The sequence below is a fragment of the Lepidochelys kempii genome, chromosome 4 (assembly GCF_965140265.1).
Source record: "Lepidochelys kempii isolate rLepKem1 chromosome 4, rLepKem1.hap2, whole genome shotgun sequence".
Classification (NCBI taxonomy): domain Eukaryota; kingdom Metazoa; phylum Chordata; order Testudines; family Cheloniidae; genus Lepidochelys; species Lepidochelys kempii.
In genome coordinates, this window is record NC_133259.1 from 8,271,123 (window position 1) to 8,294,337 (window position 23,215).

Below are 23,215 nucleotides of genomic sequence, written 5' to 3' on the forward strand. Positions count from 1 at the left end.
TGTGGCTACCGGCTCTGCTCTCCCTTGAGCTTGGCTAGATCCAGTGGAGTAACTTGAGTGTACTAACTGAACTGTCGCGGTGAATTGCAATGTGATTTAGGGAGACAAGGGCGGGTGAGGTCATATCTTTTATTGGTTTCCCAAACCTGAAAAAGATCTCTGTGTCAGCGTGAAAGTTTGTCTCTCTCACCAACAGAAGCTGAGCCAATAAAAGATACGACCTCACCCACCTTGTCTCTCTAATATCCTGGGACTGATAGGGCTACAACAACATTGCATACAATGGGACTTAGGCTAATTTTGGAACTGGGAATTGAACGCTTCGGAAAATGCTACCCTATGGGGGTAAGTTAACCCCTTAGTGAACAGACTGATTTATTCTGATTTGATTTAGTCAGATTTGAAAACACTATCACCTATCCTTAGTTTACTTTCCATAATTTCTTATTTTTAAATTTTATTTTGATCAAAAAACATCGGAATTCTTGATTCTGTACATTGGATAAGCAACCCAAAATTCAGCTAATTCATCAGAACAGTACTTGTAATAGGTCTATTAAAATTACTTCAGCTCATGGGTGCTGTATATTTTCACACGAGGAAGTCACCCCAGCTCTTTCTCCAATTTTTTATAATGTATATACTTTATTTTAAGCAAGAAGCCCATTCTCCACCTGTGTGAAAGATCCATCTCACAAAGCTAGGCTTTAAGAAATAAAGCACATCCTCAAGGAGGCATGATTCCTTACCACTGAAGTCAATGGGAGTTTTGGCAATTACTTCAGTGGGAGTGAGATCAGGTTCTAACAGCACTGGAACAGCCTTAGCCAGAATTATGCATTGAAAGATTCTAGCTGGCAGGAAGCCAACAGAGATTTTCCTGTGCAGTGTGAACGGGGGTGATCTGGGTACTAAATTAGTTTAGAAAACCTTGCCGAAGGCCAGATTCCCACACGCTTTTCTACATCTCTGTCTAGCAGAGGTCACCCTGTTCAGGGTAACTTTCCTCTCTTTTCCCCCCATTCCAAAAGCTTTAAGGTTTCTCTCTCTCCCCCCACACTACGGTACATCTACACTGCAATGCTGGGGTGCGACTGCAGCTCACACAGACACACCAACGCTAACTTTGATTAAGCTAGAGTGAGTACCAAAGCAGTGAAGCTGTGACAGTACGGGCTTCAGCACAGGCTGTACAAGCCCACCCAGAACCCTATGTAATTACTTGGGTAGCTAGCAGGCACTCAAGCAAGCTCCTGCTGCCGCGGTACCTGAGCTCGCTCAATAAAAGCTAACCCAGGTATGTCCACATGAGCTGCAAGCACGTTCCTGACTGCAGCGTCCATAATCCTAGTTTGTCAGTGCTGGTCCAAACTCCCTGCTCTAATCCCTAGCCAACACTGCCTCAGAAAAGAGCACCATCTTCTTATAAACTAAGAACCGTAAAGATGTTTTGTTTCAAAAACACAGCAGTATTCACAGCTTACCTGAATCCAATTCAGATTTTAAACTGCTCTGGGGAGACCTACTTTTATGACCTATAGTAAAGATTTCTGAGAAGCTGAGCTTCTTGCTGTGGTATTAATAATAGATCTATGCAGATTGATATTCCTGGGAGATAAAAGGAGAGGAAAAATATTAAAAACTGATGCTTCTGGCAAATGAAAAAAACTAATGGATCATATTTTCCTGAGGGGAGGGGAGGTGCTTTCATTTTATTTCACTCTGATAAGTGTCTGAGACCTGCCATAGTGGGTAATGCTCAGAGATCACTGTCTGCAGCTAACAGAGAACGTCTTGAAAACAAAAGATGCTGAAGGAGATGCAAGTGACCCGTCAGATATTTCAAGATGAGAGTAGCAAATGCACAGGATTATGCAGCAGGCTCTAACTAAATCTGTAACCCAGCTCAACAATAAGAAGAATCCTATGAAGCTCACCTTTCGGTGTGGGACTCTGGGCTGCTTGTAAGACACATAAGACCACCTAGATTTCAACAGCAATTCAGCAAAACTAAAATCACAACATTTACAGGCAGGATATGCAAAAGTGCTCTGCACTGGCCTAACTCCACTCCCACTGAAGTCAACAATCAAACTCCCTTTGGCTTCAATGGGAGCAGTTAGAGCAGTGAGAAGCACTTTCGATGAAACCCCTGAAAAGTTTCACCCGTGTAGCTCATATTTTAATGAATGTTACAAGTGAGACACTGCCTGTTATCATACAAACATCTGGATTTTTCTGAAGAAACCCCATAAAGTGCCAGAAAATACATTCTTAAATGTGCTATAAAAGAGAAGAATTTAAGGCTCTGATTTACCTTATTTACTCTTTATTGATACAAAACCAGAAATGACTCGTGTGACCACAAATGGTTACATAAATTTACAACATACAGCTGACAAAGAGATCTGTGTCAATGTCCACGAAACAATATATTCCCAGACCTGAAGAGAATTCCAGCTGAAAAGTAATTACGGACTTCTTTAGAATCCCCCAATATCCAACGTAAGATGATCTCCAATTTGCTGGACAGGCTATGAGGAGGAGGACTCATTTAATGAATGTTCTATAATTGGCCTGAAATACAAAAAGCATGGAAGTTAGTTTATTCAAATTAACAGATCAATCTTTCAGCAAAAATTTACTGTTCCCCCACTTGCCCATATCATAACCTAAAAAAAGCCAGTGGACAGCAAGGCAATTTTTATTCATAACAGCACGGAAACACTGTCCAGATATAAAGGTGATTTTCACACACACACACACCCACCCCATTTACACTAAAAACAGGCAGATTAGTCTCTACCAGATTAATGAAATCTGTTAAACCTATTCATTTGACATCTCCAAGATCTTATGGTTCCCTCAACCACTACGTCATTACAAAATCACTCCTTGCTGTGACACTGCATTTTATCTATAAATGTTATTCATCTGCTGCTTTATTTGGTTGATTATTGTGACTTTATGTATATTGTGTAGTCACAGCAAAAATTATTTGAAGAGCAGAAATTACTGTTAGAACTTTTAGTACACATTTTAATGCACAGTGCTCACTCTAGATGCACTATGTTATGTGGGGGAGTTTCAACGGGATGCTGAATTTTCAAACTGCTCTAAAATCCCCATATATAATCAGACTGAAAACTGCTATACTAGTTCTAGGCCTGGGGTAGAGTTTGTGGCGCAAGTTTGGAGGCATTTGATCAAAGCGTTCCTAACATAAAATGACTTATTTAATGTTTTAACTTTCTTCTAGTGCTTTTTTTGCATAGAGATCAGGGGAGGGATTTAAAGGCATTACCCACAAAACATTTCACTGGACTTTCCCTGCTGAGATCTAGAGTCCAGGACCAAGAACCAGCACCAAAATATAACAACCTAAAATGTATTAGATTTTCTTTTTAGTTCTGTAAAGTTTCACTGGGTTGCTCTGGGATACATATGAGCTCCGTTAACCACCACTGTTTCATATGCCTACTGGAGCGGGAGGCAACTTACATTTAGCTTGCTTTGCAAATGGAAGTTGCAGAATCACTTGTAAAGCTGCTGGAATTAGAACCCAAGACACTGATATGAAAGACAATTTAAAAAATTATGGCTGACTGTGCCAGAGCTGAAGTACCCTACAGCAATACTCAGAGGATGTGATTCTGTGTATTAAAGGATTCAGGATGTTCAAGAAATTAAATATGGCCCATGTCCCTGTGGCTGAGACAATGGAGTGAGCAAGGCACAGAGGATTGTGTTCAGAAGTCTACTCCAGACTTCCTTTCTGATGTTAGGAAGTCACCTGAACCAGAATTTTTAGAGGTGGTGGAAATCGCCTTCTGGGGTCTGTATGGAAACCACCACTCCACAACCCCATGAGAGGTAGGAAAGATGGTCTTGTGTTTAACACACTGGACGGGGACTTAGGACTTCTCAGTTCAGTTCCTGGCTTAGCTTTAGTCAATTCACAATCTCAATGCCTCAGTTTAGAACCAGAAGGCTATTTTGGCTCTTCAGGGGACTGAGCATTTTGGCTGGGTTTGATACAAGGAGCCTTCCAAAGCTGTACAGAGATTCTACATTGGGAATCACCCCCTGCTCTAAGTGAGGAGCACTCTTTAGAGGTCCTGGAGGGCACCAGGAAGACACAGGACGGACTCTGCAGGTCTAGGGGCCAGTGCTGTGCTTGGTGTAACATTTTTAGATTAGCAGTGGTTATTAGGCTGTCTTTTGATGAAATGGTGGCCCTTAAAGAGCCATTGTCTTTGCAAGCTCTCCTCAGCATGAGTGCCATTTAAAGCTTATTCTGCAGCCTCTCTAAAATCCATAGAAGTCTGGCTAACTGTCCCCTTTCAGTCATGCATTTCGCTTCCAATTCTCCTTCCCTCAAATTCCTCCCTCCAGACATAGCCTCCTCACATGCCCTCCTGAAGTTTATGGTTACCAACAGGAACAGACCTGCTCTAATTGTGACAGGTGGAGAAGAGACTCAGGACTTCCATTTCCCCCAGGGACAGGGAAGGGGGAAGCCATACAGCCCTTTCCCTCTACCAGGAAACCCCTGAGGGATGCAGCTGCACAGGTCCCAATGAGAAGGGATTCCAGGGCTCCTCTTCTCTGCCACTACTGGGGAAAGGGGAGTGCAGGTGACCCACTCCCCAGCTCGACTCTGAGGTGAAGTGGGCACGGCCCAGCTCCTCTTCCTCCCAGTGTTGTGGCCAGCTTGTAACTGATGTCCTTGCAGCTCCTCCACCCCTAGCTTCTTTTTTCCTATTGGTCACTCAACCCCACCGGGTGGGCATGGAGAGGCCAGGAGAGGAGGTGCTGACAGACGAGGAGAACTAGGGAAGCACCTCCTCCCCAGCAGTCATGCCCTCCCTCACTACCCCAACTTTCTGAAGGGGCAGAGGGAGGAAGAGGGAGTGTGTAAATTCACTTGCTAAAATGCTTGTTGACATGGAGTTACAATTGCAGGGACAAAACAGGGCCCTGTGCTCTTCCAGGATGTCAGAGTTTGAATCCCAGAACCAAAACAACCTAGAAAAGCTGCAGGAAATGCAGACTTAAGGTGACACTTCCCACACAACACAATCACATAACTCTTCACCCATAGGAATACAAACAGAAATTGGGAAGGTCACAGTACTTTCCTGTCCCTGCACACAACCCCAAACTAAGACAATTATTCATAGTCCAATTGATCCTCAAAGTGCTTTGTGCATCAACAATCTGAGAAGTATTTGCTGCTTATTGGCAGAGACCACATAAATGGACAAAAAATGCTAAGGGAGACATAAGATGCTGTGACCTTCCTAAGGACACCTCAGGGAAGGGACCATAGTGGTCAGAGATTTTTTCAAAATGCCTATATATGATTTAGGAGCTGGCCTGTGCCCAAATCCCACAAATTTCTGCACAAGCTTAACCCTCTTCACCTGTGCAAAGGTAATGCCATTAGTGGAACTATTTATGTATGTAATATTAAGAATATGTTTAAGTGTTTGCAGGATCAGGCCCCCTAGTTGTTTGTTGTAAAACAGAATATAATAAATCACAAATTAGACTAAGTAAATCCAAGAGATTTAAAATCAAGCTTGGCACTTTGTCGTACACTTATTTAGAATACAGAAAGGTAAGGACATTGAGGCAATAATTCTGATCCCCCAAGTGGATAAATTACAAAACCAGAATTGGATTGTTTTGAGGAAAACTGAGGTGCAAACTGTATTATTGCTATCGTACAACTCTAATTGCATTTTTTTTTTTCATTTTCTGTCAGGTTCAGAAAGCAAAACAGGTTCTTCGTTTTGTATCTGGAGAGTGTGATTAGTCTGGCCATTCAATGACCAAGTTATTTTACTGAAGCAGAAGACTGAAGTAGAGTAAAATGACATCTAGCCTAGACGGATTGGATGAGATTGATCCACCTATACTTTCATTTGGTTTATTTAAAGTTTAACCAATACGAATCAGACTAGATCACAATGGTCCCTTCCTGGCCTTGGAATCTATGAGCTCTAAGGAGATCCTGACCCAAAAATACAAAAACAAAACAGAAACAAGTAGTAAAACATAAAAGTAAACATTCAACATGATCAAAAAACTTATTTAGCTCTTAAAATATACTGAGCCTTATTTATAAGTTAAAATATTTGTTCAGCTAGGACACATGGGTATTAACTTATTCCCACAACTGCCAAGGCGCCTTAGCTATGAATTTTCATAAAAGTGTTCAACAAATTCTAGTTACTCAAAAAGCAAGTGTTTGCATTTACCAATATTAGTAAAATCAGCTACAATAATAAATGAGGGTACATTTGCTGGGTGCAGCATGACCTCTGCAATTATCACGTAATTGTACTTTATGTGCCAATACTGGGAGCCTCAGACTTTCCTCTCAAGGACCTTCCTTCAGCACTTTTTCCCTGCCAGGCTATATAATTAGTCCTACCTCATAAGCTTAATTGTAAATTTGTTTTGATTAATTAGCCCCAGAGCTGACTTGGCATTTATTGAGACATAAGGGAGGGTTCTTGGTCTATTCAATGTACAGACTACTGCACCCTAGGGGAGTCCCCCCGTCAGTAATAAAATTTCACAAATTATGTTTGAAAAACTTTTCTATATTTAATTAACTTTAATTTCTTTAAATTGCCCATTTTGTGCTACAATGAAGGTGAGGTTAGCATAAAGGAAGGATACAATTTATCAAGTTCAGGTATCGTCTTCTGTTGCCTTTATGGAATAATCACCAGTTGAACACTGCCTTTTGGGTTGTTGATGAAAAAACTCATTGCTCCTACATGAATAATGTAAGAACTAGTAGAAACCCAGGACAGGGATCTAAGTTACCTTGGTGGCTATGTTCTGTTGAAAATGGCAATGGAAATATTTCACTTGCACAGTCAAACTCTGTGTTCTGCTCTTCCATTTCAATAAAAAAAGTTCCATTCAATGGCATATTTGACTTTGAAGAATCTAAAGAAACTGGTTTTCTGCAATCTTACCATAACAACTTTACCATCTTACTTAACTCTTGACAATGTTTATATTTTACTTTAAAAAAAACTATTTGTGACTTTGGCCCATTCAACTGCTTCTTTCCTATCGCTCCCTTTGATTTTAGGCATGTTGGTTTAGGTATGTTCATATGCTGATGGTTGATAATCCCTAAACTCTCTTCATAAAACTGCAGTATTGAACAGGAGCTTTCATGTTTACTACCGTTAGAACAAGAAACCACCAACTAGTGAATTCCCAAACTTACTTTATTCATACACCACCTTCTTAAAAAGAACTGTTGTGAAGTCAACAGAACATTCAGCTGACATACAACCAATGCCATAAAAATACTTTTATAACTTGTCTCCTATTAGGCAGAAAGAATCGTCATGTTATCACCTCCATTTTAATTTTTTTTACAGTTAAAGTCTTCATTTCATTTGAAATTAAAGCCTAATGTTTCTAGGATGTGTTATATTTCTGTAAATATTTCAGAGTAACATGTTCAAAATGAAAAAAGGAAATGGGGCGTAGCTGTAGTAGGAGGCTGTATTAAGACTATCAGAAAATACTGTTTCAGAGTAGCAGCCGTGTTAGTCTGCATCCGCAAAAAGAAAAGGAGTACTTGTGGCACCTTAGAGACTAACCAATTTATTTGAGCGTAAGCTTTCATGAGCTTCAGCTCACTTCATCGGATGCATTCAGTGGAAAATACAGTGGGGAGATTTTATATACACAGAGAACATGAAACAATGGGTGTTACCATACACACTGTAAGGAGAGTGATCAGGTAAGGTGAGCTATTACCAGCAGGAGAGCTGGGAGGGGGGAAACCTTTTGTAGTGATAATTAAGGTGGGCCATTTCCAGCAGTTGACAAAAACGTGTGAGGAAGAGCGGGGGGGGGGGTGAAGGGGGACAGAATAAACATGGCAAAATAGTTTTACTTTGTGTAATGACATCCACTCCCAGTCTTTATTCAAGCCTAAGTTAATTGTATCCAGTTTGCAAATTAATTCCAATTCAGCAGTCTCTCGTTGGAGTCTGTTTTTGAAGTTTTTTTGTTGAAGAATTGTGACTTTTAGGTCTATAATCGAGTGACCAAAGAGATTGAAGTGTTCTCCGACTGGTTTTTGAATGTTATAATTCTTGACATCTGATTTGTGTCCATTTATTCTTTTACGTAGAGACTGTCCAGTTTGGTCAATGTACGTGGCAGAGGGGCATTGCTGGCACATGATGGCATATATCACATTGGTAGATGTGCAGGTGAAGGAGCCTCTGATAGTGTGGCTGATGTGATTAGGCCCTATGATGGTGTCCCCTGAATAGATATGTGGACACAGTTGGCAACGGGCTTTGTTGCAAGGATAGGTTCCTGGGTTAGTGGTTCTGTTGTATGGTTCCTGGTGAGTATTTGCTTCAGGTTGAGGGACTGTACACTTCAGGTGGACCCTATGCTACCAGCTCTCCCAGCTATCTTCAAGACACCACTGACTTCCTGAGGAAACTACAATCCATCTGTGATCTTCCTGAAAACACCATCCTAGCCACTATGGATGTAGAAGCCCTCTACACCAACATTCCACCCAAAGATGGACTACAAGCCTTCAGGAACAGTATCCCCGGGGGGGGGAGGGGGAAGGGTCCAATATTGCCAGTGGTGGGAAGGGCATAGGTGGTTCCATCCAGGGGTTTACATACCACGGGGCAGGATCCTGAGAGTAGGATGAGGTAATTTTTCTGTGACTTCTATAGATTGGGGTCTGAGGATGGGAGATTTGATATGGTGAGCATTTCCCCTGCAGTCTAGCTTCCTCATCACTGGATGAAGGCTGTCCAGACCCTGACTGAGCATTTGGAGAGAAGTAGGCATTAATTATGGGTGACTGCAGGATGGGCAACACCAGCAGGTCCCTTGACTGTGTAAACTGCAGTGCTGGAGCCCCTCTGTGAAGTGAGGGCTGTGCAAGAGGAATCTGCTATGAAGAAAAGTTCCTCTGCACCAGTGTCCTAAGCGTTGTTTCACTGCTGGCCAGCCCAGCAGGTGCCGGTGCCGGGAGAGCAAGAACAGCCCGTGAGTGGTCAGGCCTATCAGCCTGTGTTGGCACCGCGACAGAAACGGTGCCGAATGGTGCCATATGAGAGGCAGGCAACTGGAAGCCTGAAGCTTTGCGGTACCGCTGCAGCCGGGTTTCGCGCAGCGCCGGAGGAGCCCAGCACATCAAAAGTGCTCAGCCAGGGAAGCGCCGGCAGGGAGGCTGTAGACCCGCCCAGGGAACTCTTTTCCCGCGGGTGAGAGAAGGTGCCATTTTTTGGACTTTTTTTGTCCTTCTTTGAGGCGGGGGGGTTGTGGTGTGCAGCGGAGCCAGAGTCGGCACCCGGGTCTGAAGCTGACCCTAAGGATTTCTGGAGGAGGAGCAGTTTTAGTCTCAGCTTCGTTTCCTTCCGTGCCCTACATTTAAGCTTGCTGCAGTGGGCACGTTTTGGGAGGGGATGTGGGAGTCCCCCAAACATTTTATGCATTTTGAATGGCCATCCGACAGGGGGATGGCATCATTGCAGGTAGAGCAGCGCTTAAAGCCTGGGGAGCCAGGCATGTCGGAAGCGGCTGCCACTGACAGGAATAAAGAAAAAGTATTTTTTTTGAGAGAGAGAGAGAGAGAGAGAGAGAGAGAGAGAGAGAGAGAGAGAGAGAGAGAGAGAGAGAGAGAGGTGGAAACTAAATACTACTGGTAACTAACTAGAAAGGTAATTGTAACAAAGGGAGAGAAAGTCTCTAATGAGTCTGCTGACCTCCGTCTCAGGCCGGGGACAGTAGAGAAGGAACTGAGGAGACCAGTCGCGCTCATGAACTATTAAGGTACACTCAGAGAGGGGGGACAGGCTCTCCACATGCACAACCAGTATGAGGACTGCTGTAAAAATCTGTGAGTGAAGGCGCAGGGATGCATCAACACCTGGAGTGGAGCACCCACAGGGACATCTCTCAAAGAAGAACTGTATAGACCCAACATTGCACAAGGTCATGAGAGTAACCTGGAGTCTTAAAGGAGATGTCGATGTTTTTATTTAAAAGATACAAGTCTCATCTAGCCTTGCAAAAACCTACTGAGAAGAAAGTCTTCAACTTTATAGTATAAAATTTGTTTTGGGGTATTTGGGCAAATAAATGAGGCTCAAGCAGAGAGCATTTCAGTTGGCTGCCCCCAGACCTAACAAATGACCACGACACCAGAGGAAGCGTACACACACAAGAGATTTTACTCAGTGTTCTTTCACAACCAACCAACAAAAAATGTCTTTGTCCACAGGCAAGTGTCTGGTTCAACAGATCAGGAACGAACACGGATCAATCTCTGTTGCCACACTAGTCTGTAAACTGGGCCGTCCTTTACTTCAGGGTAAACTTGTAAGTTGTTCCTCTTTCTCAGGTGAACAAACTACAAAATCAAAAGAATACACCCACACCCTTACTTAAACAAGACACTTTGTTCCAGAGGCTTATATGATGCACTTGAATCAGTTTTGTACCACCTGGGACTAAGGGTATGTCTTTACAGTGGCATAGAGACTCAGAGCCCAGATCAAGTGACTTGGGTTCACAGGAATTGAACTGCAGAGCTAAAAATAGCTGGAGCCTGGACTCTGAGCCTGAGCTCCAGTCCAAGTGGGAAGGTCTACACTGCTACTTTTAGCCCCGCAGCCCGAATCTTGCAAGTCCAAGTCAGCTGATGTGGACCCAGGCTCAGCACAAAGCAAATAAATCAACCATGTTAGAAACTACACTGGGGCATAACATGTTTTTGGCTTTAGCTCTTGATTAGTCTTCGTAAAATGTGTTAAAAATTTAAGGCTTCAGGGCTGTCAGTTTGTCAGCAGACCAGGCACATCTCTGGAGGCATCAATGGAATAACACACTGTAATGCCATTGTGTCTTTTTCATGCCCATGATATGGATGTACCACGTCCCGCAATAACAGAGAAGTTCAGTACCTTCAATCCTTGATCTCTCTGCTAAGCCTACCAAAACTATGATATGGATGTGCCCAAGAAAAAGTAAACTGATGTCACCATTTCATCTCATGCCTCAAAAAGTACAGCTAACAGAGAACACCAATCTTGTTCAATACTAACCTGGCTCATATCTGAACAAGTAACTTACTAGATAAAATGCTCTGTATTCTATTACCTAACTAGAGTCATCCAACCTCACTTTTATATAGCATTATACAATAGACATTATTATGGTCTATCAAGTAAATAAAATGACAGGTTGTCCTATTTCCTTGGATAAAGTTATTGTACCATGTAAATGATGTGCATTATACAAACCCCCCAAAATAGCCAAATACAGATGCTGAACTAAAAAATAACTGTGCTTAGAGGTCCACCTACTGGAGTATATCGGAAACAGTTCATAGAATCATAGAACAACAGAGTTGGAAGGGACCTCTGGAGGCCATCTAGTCCAACCCCCTGCCCAGAGCAGGACCAATCCCCAACTAAATCATCCCAGCCAGGGCTTTCTCAAGCCTGACCTTAAAAACTTCTAAGGAAGGAGATTCCACCACCTCCCTAGGTAACGCATTCCAGCGTTTCACCACCCTCCCAGTGAAAAAGTTTTTCCTAATATCCTAATATCCTAAATATCCTAAAAAGTTTTTCCTAATATCCTAATATCCTAAAAGTTTTTCCTAATATGTTAAGCCAACCTAAACTCCCCCCACTGCAACTTGAGACCATTACTCCTTGTCCTGCCATCTGCTATCACTAAGAATAGTCTAGATCCATCCTCTTTGGATCCACCTTTCAGGTAGTTAAAAGCAGCTATCAAATCCCCCCTCATTCTTCTCTTCCGTAGACTAAACAATCCCAGTTCCCTCAGCCTCTCCTCATAAGTCATGTGTTCCAGTCCCCTAATCATTTTTGTTGCCCTTCGCTGGACTCTCCAATTTCTCCATATCCTTCTTGTAGTGTGGGGCCCAAAACTGGACACAGTACTCCAGATGAGGCCTCACCAATGTCGAATAGAGGGGAACGATCACGTCCCTCGATCTGTTGGCAATGCCCCTACTTATACATCCCAAAATGCCATTGGCCTTCTTGGCAACAAGGGCACACTGTTGACTCATATCCAGCTTCTCGTCCACTGTGACCCCTAGGTCCTTTTCTGCAGAACTGCTGCCGAGCCATTCGGTCCCTAGTCTGTAGCGGTGCATGGGATTCTTCCATCCTAACTGCAGGACTCTGCACTTGTCCTTGTTGAACCTCATCAGATTTCTTTTGGCTCAATCCTCCAATTTGTCTAGGTCCCTCTGTATCCTATCCCTGCCCTCCAGCGTATCTACCTCTCCTCCCAGTTTAGTGTCATCTGCAAACTTGCTGAGGGTGCAATCCACACCATCCTCCAGATCATTAATGAAGATATTGAACAAAACCGGCCCCAGGACCGACCCTTGGGGCACTCCACTGGATACCAGCTGCCAACTAGACATGGAGCCATTGATCACTACCCGTTGAGCCCGACAATCTAGCCAACTTTCTACCCACCTTGTAGTGCATCCATCCAGCCCATACTACTTTAACTTGCTGGCAAGAATACTGTGGGAGACCGTGTCAAAAGCTTTGCTAAAGTCGAGGAATAACACGTCCACTGCTTTCCCCTCATCCTCAGAGCCAGTTATCTCATCATAGAAGGCAATTAGATTAGTCAGGTATGACCTTCCCTTGGTGAATCCATGCTGACTGTTCCTGATCACTTTCTCTCATCTAAGTGCTTCAGAATTGATTCCTTGAGGACATGGTCCATGATTTTTCCAGGGACTGAGGTGAGGCTGACTGGCCTGTAGTTCCCAGGATCATCCTTCTTCCCTTTTTTAAAGATGGGCACTACATTAGCCTTTTTCCAATCTTCTGGGACTTCCCCCAATCACCATGAGTTTTCAAAGATAATGGCCAATGGCTCTGCAATCACATCCGCCAATTCCTTTAGCACTCTCGGATGCAACGCATCCAGCCCCATGGACTTGTGCACGTCCAGTTTTTCTAAATAGTCCCAAACCACTTCTTCCTTCACAGGGGGCTGGTCACCTCCTCCCCATGCTGTGCTGCCCAGTGCAGTAGTCTGGGAGCTGACCTTGTTCATGAAGACAGAGGCAAAAAAAGCATTGAGTATGTTAGCTTTTTCCACAACCTCTGTCACTAGGTTGCCTCCCTCATTTAGTAAGGGGCCCACACTTTCCTTTGATTTCTTCTTGTTGCTAACATACCTGAAGAAACCCTTCTTGTTACTCTTAACATCCCTCGCTAGCTGCAACTCCAGGTGTGATTTAGCCTTCCTGATTCCATTCCTACATGCCCGAGCAATATTTATATACTCATCCCTGGTCATTTGTCCAATCTTCCACTTCTTGTAAGCTTCTTTTTTGTGTTCAAGATCAGCAAGGATTTCACTGTTAAGCCAAGCTGGTCGCCTGCCATATTTACTATTCTTTCTACACATCTGGATGGTTTGTCCCCGTAACTTCAATAAGGATTCTTTAAAATACAGCCAGCTCTCCTGGACTCCTTTCCCCCTCACGTTATTCTCCCAGGGGATCCTGCCCATCAGTTCCCTGAGGTTGTCAAAGTCTGCTTTTCTGAAGTCCAGGGTCCGTATTTTGCTGCTTTCCTTTCTTCCTTGTGTCAGGATCCTGAACTCGACCATCTCATGGTCACTGCCTCCCAGGTTCCCATCCACTTTTGCTTCCCCTACTAATTCTTCCCGGTTTGTGAGCAGCAAGTCAAGAAGAGCTCTGCCCCTAGTTGGTTCCTTCAGCACTTGCACCAGGAAATTGTCCCCTCCACTTTCCAAAAACTTCCTGGATTGTCTGTGCACCGCTGTATTGCTCTCCCAGCAGATATCAGGATGATTGAAGTCGCCCATGAGAACCAGGGCGTGCGATCTAGTAGCTTCTGCAACTTGCCGGAAGAAAACCTCGTCCACCTCATCCCTCTGGTCCGGTGGTCTATAGCAGACTCCAATCACGACATCACCCTTGTTGCTCAGGCTTCTAAACTTAATCCAAAAAGAAAAGGAGTACTTGTGGCACCTTAGAGACTAACCAATTTATTTGAGCATGAGCTTTCGTGAGCTACAGCTCACTTCATCGGATGCATGCCGTGGACATGCATCCGATGAAGTGAGCTGTAGCTCACGAAAGCTCATGCTCAAATAAATTGGTTAGTCTCTAAGGTGCCACAAGTACTCCTTTTCTTTTTGCGAATACAGACTAACACGGCTGTTACTCTGAAACTTAATCCAGAGACTCTTCGTTTTTTCTGCAGTTTCATACTTGAGCTCTGAGCAGTCATACTGCTCCCTTACATACAGTGCAACTATTTCTAGTAATAGACTAGACAAGATTTATAAATGTAGGACTACATTTTTCAAAAAGTGCTTGATTTTCACAACTACCAGTATGTTTTCCAATTCTGCTTTTCCTTCTCCCCTAAAGAGAAAATTTTCCATAAACTATACGTCCTTAAAGCCAGTTTTATGTGCATTGCAATTCCTGTTTTAGGAACTCAGACTCCCTTTTCATGGCATACTGTGGAACCAAGGAAACATCTACTCCTCCACTATCACTAGTTGGTTTAATAATGTATACCATTATTTATCTCAAAATGAAGTCTGTCCAAGGAAGATTAAACTAAGTCTGTGGGCAGAACAAGAAGGTACAGATGTCCACTGAAGAGTCAAGGCACCTAATTTGGAGATATCTGCACACCTTCTCCAAACTCTACACACTAGACATAGCAGCTTTGGCTGGGGCTGCATTTTAATAGAATAGCTAGCACCAGGATCATAAGCGAGCACTGCTACTTAAATAAATAAAAACCAGACTGAGACCTCACTTAGCTCAGACTTTGTTCTTTACAAGCTTAAGTGCCTTTGTTGCTTGTGTTAACTCAAACACATTGGGCTTTCTTGTTAAGGAAGCTACTGGAAGGCAGCTACCAACTTCTCCACTCCAAACCCCCTCTTTTAAAGGAATGTTCTTGGAATGTCCAAGCACTTTTGCAGATAGCTTTGAAGTTAGTTAGCAGCTGACAAACCAAATACAAGGTACTGTGAAGCCAATTCATCTTCACTATTTTCATGTGTGCCAGAAGTTTAGCATAACAATCACTACCAAGACTTTCAACAAAGTGATTCACAGGTAGTGGGTCCTCAAACAGCTTTCAACTCCTATTCAGCTTTTTCTACTTCCTCCTTTTCCTGTGCAATGGCAGAGGTAATTCAGAAAAGGGAGAATATTTGAATAGTTGTGGTTTATCCTTATCTTAGGCCGTAATGAAACTTGACTAGCCTGGGAGGCTAATGTTATCCACACCATCTGCTGTCTAGACACTTGGCTTCAGGAGTACACTGTACGTTCATGATTTTCCCAGAGGTCCTCATTACTATCGAGGAAGTCATGGAGCATAGTAGAGGTAAACGTTAAGAATTCTAATGTGGTTGGCAGTTGCCATACTATCAAGGTAAAAGATGCAAGGTAAAATAAAATACCCACATATTCAGAACGAACCACTCATTCTGTAGTCTTCATATATAGCTGGTTTAGAGGTTTATATGAGACCACTACCCCCTTTGAGGCAGTGTAAGGGGCCAGATCTGTCAAAGGCCCTGGTGTTTAATCAGGCCTCCTGGCTTTTCCATGAGGTGCTGTTTGAGATACAGTTCTCCAGGAATTTGCATTCTCTTGAATGACCAGCAGATACTGCACGTTTCTGTTGTGTCACCCATCCAGACACAGCAAGCACTGTGCGATCAGTGTGTGTGTGGGGGGGGATCTTCAACCTGGTGAGGTCATATCACTAGATTTCAGACTAACTACTTAAAATGAATACAAACTAAGTAGTGGGTACTAAACTAATACTAACAATCTTCAAAAACAACAGAGAAAACTCACTGTAATGCAGTACCTATAAAGTAAACTGCACAGGGATCTCCGACTCAGGCTGCAAGTAGTAAGAAGGAACTGGGGGCACAAGGGCAGTGCAACCCTTTTACGTAGCCTCAGGAGGGGGCCTGAGGTGGCACAGGGCACATGCACCACCCCGACAGGTACTACTACACAAAGTTCTCCAACTATGACACACTGAGCATGTGCACACCTGAGTCCAACATACACCTGCAAACACTCGAAGAACAACTATTGGCATTAACACTAGCTCTGCTGGTAATATTTTAACAATGCACTAACAAACATTTTGTGAAGATAATTAAACTGCTTATTGATAGTGAAGCAGTCAACGCTAAATGGATCAAATTCATACAGAAGTACTCTAAATATGTGCCTAGACAATTAAAATGTCTTATTTAAACCATGGCAATCTGATAAATATACAAAGCAGGAGTGTGCCTAGTAATTCAGTGACTCCCTTTGATCCCATTTACATCTCTCTGTTTTGTCAAAAATCAACTGTCCCTAATGTTGATACACACATTTGAGATCTTCAATCTCAGCATTTTCCTAGTCTAGAATGCTAACCCCAGGCCAATAAAATTAAACAACATTCTTGGCTTGAAAATCAACAAGTTTGCGGAAGCCTCCTGGGATCACTGGCCATGAAAACCTGAGGAGAATAGTACTCTCTCTCTCTGACCATTTCAACTTTCAATGTTAGGTGGGATTGCAGAGAAGGGATTCTAACAGGTCCTCAAGCATTATAATAAACCTTCTGGATGTTCGACTTAAACATTCATATTTTCATCAGTAAAAAATTAAATATAAAAGCTGTATTTTATTTTCATTTATGACCATCAATTCTGTTAAAACTTGACAAATGAAACTATATTTGTTAGGCATTAAACAATAAATTGATAAGGACAAGAAGACTCAGCATGCAGCGTGATAAGACTTCTAAATGATTAAAATGAAAATCTGTATTCCAATGTATACAAAAGACAGCTTGGAAATAGTCCAGCATTCAGTCAGATTGTTATTGAATGGGGGGAATGGGTTACCAATGAGATGAAAGTTCATTAATTTCAATGAGAGGTAATTTGTCAAGCAACATAGGACGTGTCAAGAGAGATTACTTAGATCTCATCTTTCTTTTTCAAAAAAAAGGAAGAAAGATGAAAGCACTGAACTGCCAGGAGAAAATACAGTTGTTACAAAGAGACATTCAGAGATAGCAGAGAGAAAAGTTGTCAGCTCTGGTTAACGTCTTGTCCCCTGAGATACATTACAGTGCAGTGACATCAAACTGGACAATTGTAATTGCTATTATGAATGACACAAGGATAAAAAGAGGCCTGAGGTATGTGCCGTGACAAGCAAAATAGAAAATCTACCATAAAAAAAAATACTGTCCAAAACTTACCCAAATACCAACTTTCCATTGGTCTAGTTTCGGAAAGGGAGGCATTTTGCATTTGAAAAGGGCATGTGAAAAATCTCACAATTGTCTGCAACCTCTAACAATATCCACCATAGATGACTTGAGGAGAGGGCACAGGACAAGCTGGTATTAATTTTCAACCATACACTATAGTTCAAAACTTAACAATTCATTTATTAAGATATGATTTTTAAAAAATTAAATACCTCTACCTCTCTGTTACAGAATCAAGTCTTTATACTGTATACACACAAGAGATCAGAGTTAATTGGTACAAGGGACTCTTTAAGTGTCTTAATTTTTTGGCTTTAGGATTTGAAGCTCAGTCTCAGTACATGTACTTACTTAGACTATGGAAGTCATAGACCATTTCTCAATAATCTGTATAATTTCAGGACCACTCTGTTTTATTTTTGAGTTCTAAATTTGGGCATGACAACTCTCTGGGAGGTGTTGGGTGCCCAGCAGTTTTGAAAATCAAGTTACTTAAGAGTGAAACTTAAGGTACCTACTCTAAAAACTGCATACAGTTCAAGCTCTTCAAATGTCTATATGTGTAAAGATCAGTGTATATTTAGAGTAATATATTTTTAACAAAACCATTTTGGGATGACATTTTACTCAGCTCAAAAGTTATAGGTTTCATAATACTTACTGCTAATTAGAAATAAAAGTTTTAAAAAACATTTTTATGAGCTGCTCAATCATATCACCTTCCTTTTGACAAAAAAAGATTCTTAATTCCATAGGAGCTCAGGTGTCCTATTTTTGGTAGTGGAAAAATTACTTTGTATACGCACAGCTATAACATTTAAAAATGCAAATTTTTAAGAAATAGAATGTTCAGATGGACATAAAAGGCCCTTTTATATTCAAGAGTAATTGGATAATAGAAAACCACACTGCACACAAATCTGAAATATATTTTAGTTAAAACCTTTATGTACAAAGTTATTTTCCCCACCTTTCTCCTTTCAGCTGTGTGAAGAGAAGAATACTTTCCTCATTCAGGAGATTGCGTATATTGTATCCATTTCCTAAGAGTAAAAGAATAAAAAGTCATCAGAACGTTTTATTGCATTATGACCACATTGCTGTAGCATTACTTAACTTTGAACACTTTTCCTATAGGCATTTTGAACTCTTTGGCAGTTAGGATAGGTCGGCAACTTAAACAGGATTTCATCCATAATTCCGAAGCAAGATAATGGGCAAACCACCAAAGTCTGAATTTAATTTAAAATGTATTAATAGTCGGGAGGAAAAAAATTACATCTAGAATTGCTTATTTTGATATAGAGTTAGACTAATTTTAAGAAGATGTGTATTGAGGAGTGTCTTGAAGGGAATGTGTAAGATTGGGCCATCAACAGTTATGAGAACTTTAATAAAAGCCGTGATTTTCACACCAAGAAAAAAAAACAAGGCTATCCCATCAAGAGGTTCAAACTTGTAATCAGAGTTCTCAAGAGTAATGTCTGCAGATCGTCACTAGCAATTTGTATGCTTACAGCACCACAAACTTAGAGCCATTTAAAAGAGTACATACTTCCTGTAGAGTAAGGCTTTTGATATGAGGTCTACAGTCCCTACCACCTTCAATGCCTCTCCACTTATTCCGAATACCAAGAGATGGACCCTAGGGAAGTGGAGAAGGATGGAAGTTAAGCATAGAGCTGTAGAGGCCATACACAGAGATCTTACCAGTCACAGGTAATTAGTCAATTTTTTCCCTTCAGAAATTGCCACTGCAGATCAACCTCCTGAAGGAGGGCTGAGCACTAATTGAACAGTGACAGCCAGAATAGGATGTCAGGTTGAGAAATTATTGCAGGGGTGGCCAACCTGAGCCTGAGAAGGAGCCAGAATTTACCAATGTACATTGCCAAAGAGCCACAGTAATATGTCAGCAGCCCCCCATCAGTCCCACCACCCCCACTCCCAGAGCCTCCTGCCCACCAGCGGCCCTGCCGATCACTGCCTCCCCTTCCCTCCCTACCCATCAGCTGTTTTGTGGCATGCAAGAGGTGGGGGGGGGGGGCGGGGAGAAGGGAGAAAGTGGGAGAAGCGAGGGCATGGCAGGCTCAGGGGAGAGGGGGCAGGGTCTGTGGCAGAGCCAGGGGTTGAGCCGTGAGCACCCCTCGGCACCCTGAAAAGTTGGCACCTGTAGCTCCAGCCCCAGAGTCGGTGCCTATACCACACATTAACTTCTGAAGAGCCACATGTGGTTCCAGAGCCACAGGTTGGCCACCCCTGAATTATTGCTACAAGAAGTTATAAACAGAGATCCAGTGGCAACTTTGCACTTCTCTGATAGATATTTGTGGCACTCTGTACCTCAAAGCAGCACCCTGAACCCCCATATTCATCCGTCATATAATTATATTTCATTCAAAGTATGTCATGTAAGATATCATATGAAAGGTCACGATCTGCTGAAACTCACTGTTCTATCAAAATATGTATATCATTAATGTGTATGAAGTTAAGCGATTTTGAGTTCAGTAGTGGAGTTGTAAAGGATTGACAATTCTGTAAGAGGAGCACCACACAATGGGGACTGCTCAACCCTGTGACTCAGCAAGTCCCATCAGGTATGCCTGGGCTAGATTCTGTCCACAGACAAGAATTAAGAGTATAAGGGACAGGGGCATTGTGCTTTTAACTTTCTCCTCCCTCACCTACACTGGAAGCAAGAAGAACCCTGGGAAGACAAAGACTTGAACTGAGGAGACTGGTCCCAGGCATAAAGCGGAAGCCTGTGTATTAAGAACTGTATCCTACCTGCAACATCCAGTGGGGTGAGAAAAACCGCTTGATCTAAATATTGCCTAGTCTAATAAGGTTTAAGATTTAGACTGTGCATTTACCCTTTATTTTCTTTGGTAACTATATCTGACCTTTTGTGCCTACCACTTATAATCACTTAAAATCTATCTTTCTGTAGGTAATAAATCTGTTTTATATGTTACCTAAAACAGTGTGTTTTGCTTGAAGTGGCTGGGAAATCTCAGTTCAGTTTACAAAGGCTAATGTGTCCACTCTCCACATCAAGGGAGGGGTGGACTCAGTAAAAAACTTACACTAGTCAGGTTTCTGACCAGGGCAAGACGGTATATTCCTTGGATGCAAGATTGGGGATTGGGAGATTTGCTGGTGCCTATCTGTGTGATTTGTGAGTGGTTCAGGGAGCATACATGCAATCTAGCTGGGCGTAGGGCGTCACATGCTGTTGTACTGAGAGATAACAGCACATGGAGGGGTTTGCTGCTGGTCACTAGCAAAGCATTGTGAGAGACCACGCAGGCTGGAGAATTAAGGGGACCCAATGATAGCCCAGTTCCAGGCTGTACCCAGGGATTCCATCACAATATTACATGAAGTTCCATCAAAGTTGCCTTCAGCCTAGTGAAATTGACTGTCTACTTCAGAATCATCACTAATTAAAGTCATAACAAGCTTGAATACTGTCTGATCCATTTACAGCAAACTAATATGGAATAGATTCCATTTTAAATTTATCTTGGAAGGGAAAAAACTGGGTAATTAACAAAAAGTTTGTCCCTCTTAACATCCAACTTGTGTAACCTCGCCTTGACAGGTAAATTATGTAGTTTCAGAAACCAAACCAGAGGTGTCAAACTGATTCAAGTGGAATTTTATGACAATTTTAAACAGAACATTAGTGTGCAGATGCAAGACCAACTTAATGCAATAAATAATCAGCCAAAGTTGGTAATTTGCTGTCTTCCTTGCAGATGTTATAGCTAGGAACAGTATTCAGGTGCAGATAAATGGAATACTTCAAGGACTCAAAGTGTAACTATCACTCTACTCCTGGGAGACTGCAGACAGGCATTTGCCAGGATGCATCACTGCAGTAGGGCTGTGGCTGAATGTAAAAAGAAGTTAGATTGTAAATAATGTGTGTTGTGTGATGCTCAAACGTCCAATGGATCAGCGCAACTGCAGCCTGAAAGGTATAAGGGAAAAGATGCCCCTAAGGGAGTGGCTAAGTAGGCTTTACCCTTTATGCCTGTAATGAGGTGGAGCAGTGCCTGCTGCTTTTCTTTTCTAAAGAAGGCTTTGAAAGTAAACTCTGGGTACCTGAAGAGCCCCAGTCACTAGATCCAGATTTGCTCAGTTGCTGGCTAACACTCACAACCGTAGTAATGGTTGGTTCTAGCTCCATCTAGTGATCTTACAACCAGATGGGGATTCTGAGACCAGAGTAAAAAACTCAGCCACCCCAAAAATATCCAAAACTCTTACCAGATGTCAGTGCATTGTAACAGAGGCTATCTTCAGGTGGGTCCAATCAGTTTCAAGTGCCTCAAATCTGACAGTAACTACAGTAATTCCCCTCACTCTACCTATAATTTTGGCTCTGGCGTGGTTGTGGATCTCACTGCTATTTTTGGCACCTTAGAGACTAACCAATTTATTTGAGCGTAAGCTTTCGTGAGCTACAGCTCACTTCATTGGATGAAGTGAGCTGTAGCTCACGAAAACTCATGCTCAAATAAATTGGTTAGTCTCTAAGGTGCCACAAGTACTCCTTTTCTTTTTGCGAATACAGACTAACATGGCTGCTACTCTGAAAACTGCTATTTTTGGTTCCAGAATCTGTTCTTGAGAAGCAGCCTCCATTGCTGAACTCTCTACAGTAAGTGGTAGGTCTTCCCTAAGCTCCGGATAGCCCGTGTGGACCTCTTACCCTTCAATTTTGGGTCTGAGGCCCTGCTTTCAGAGAGATGTCAAGCATCTAAGGGAACTGAATGCTCAAGGGAGATCAAATAGATGTTCATACAATGCCCAAAGTCTTTCACCAAGACTTATTCCTTTCAGTGAAAGAGATTCTTAATGTGAGCTTCTGGCAACAACTTGATCCCTTTTTCTGCCTCCAATCCTAATATTCTGAACTACTTATTTCCACCACAGATTGGAATTAATTCATTACTATTGAGATGAACTTTGCATCCATGTCACCCTCCTAAGTCAGGGACTTAAATTTTCGGCCCTTTACTGTGAAGAGGTTTAAGAAGAACCTGTTTTATGTTAATACAGTTTGTAAACCTGCTTCATCACAAGATTTCACTTTTGGGCTAATGAGAAAGATAGCAACTAGAGAAACGACAACCTCCTGAACCTGTATTAAATTGGAACCAGAACAGAGATGAACTGATCAAAAGATTTCCCAAAAGCTGTGTATAATGGAATTGATCACAGAATAGTAAAATAATAAATCTCTTCCCCCAAAAGGGACTGGGGGAAAAAATCCAACATTTACTTTTTATACAGGAACATGATTGCATATACATATTTATGCATATATTTCCTGTATATTGCATATACAGGAAAACGTTCAGACTGTTCCTGTATCTGATTAACTGAACAGGTCATAACTAATGAAACAATTATCCCTCCCTCAAATTATTACAGCAAGGAATAATTACAAAGAGGAAAATAATAGAAAAGACCATTTTTAACATGCAGCTAATTGGGTTTCCTTCAGTCCCATAATACACCAACTCAGACCATATTATAACTAAGGCTGTGTATCTGTCACGGAAGTCACAGATTCCGTGACATTCCACAACATGTTTGACTTCCACAGCTGCAGTGGCCGGTGTGGCTGGCCCCAGGGACTGCCCGAGTAGCGGCCGGTGTGGCTGGCCCCAGGGACTGCTGGAGCAGCAGTGGCCCCAGGGACTGACGGAGAGCTGTCCCCAGGAGCCTCAGAACAGTGGACGGACATAGGCAGTCAACCACCGCAACCTGAGCAGGGGCCAGCCGTCAGCCACCAGGGACCCCGCAGAGCAGCGGTG

The 23,215-nt window shown here is 42.4% G+C and overlaps 1 protein-coding gene across 2 annotated transcripts in view; it reads right to left on the reverse strand.

The window, feature by feature from the left end:
* Window positions 1-2,319: 2,319 nt before the first annotated feature.
* CENPC (centromere protein C) overlaps window positions 2,320-23,215 on the reverse strand; it is a 71,060-nt gene continuing 50,164 nt past the window's right edge. For both annotated transcript variants that reach the window (XM_073340250.1, XM_073340249.1), the window contains 2 exons: window positions 18,352-18,424; window positions 2,320-2,577 (listed from right to left, as the gene is read on the reverse strand). In XM_073340250.1, the coding sequence (XP_073196351.1) occupies window positions 2,535-2,577; window positions 18,352-18,424 (116 nt within the window). In that variant the 3' untranslated portion in view covers window positions 2,320-2,534. The remainder of the gene's footprint in view (window positions 2,578-18,351; window positions 18,425-23,215) is intronic.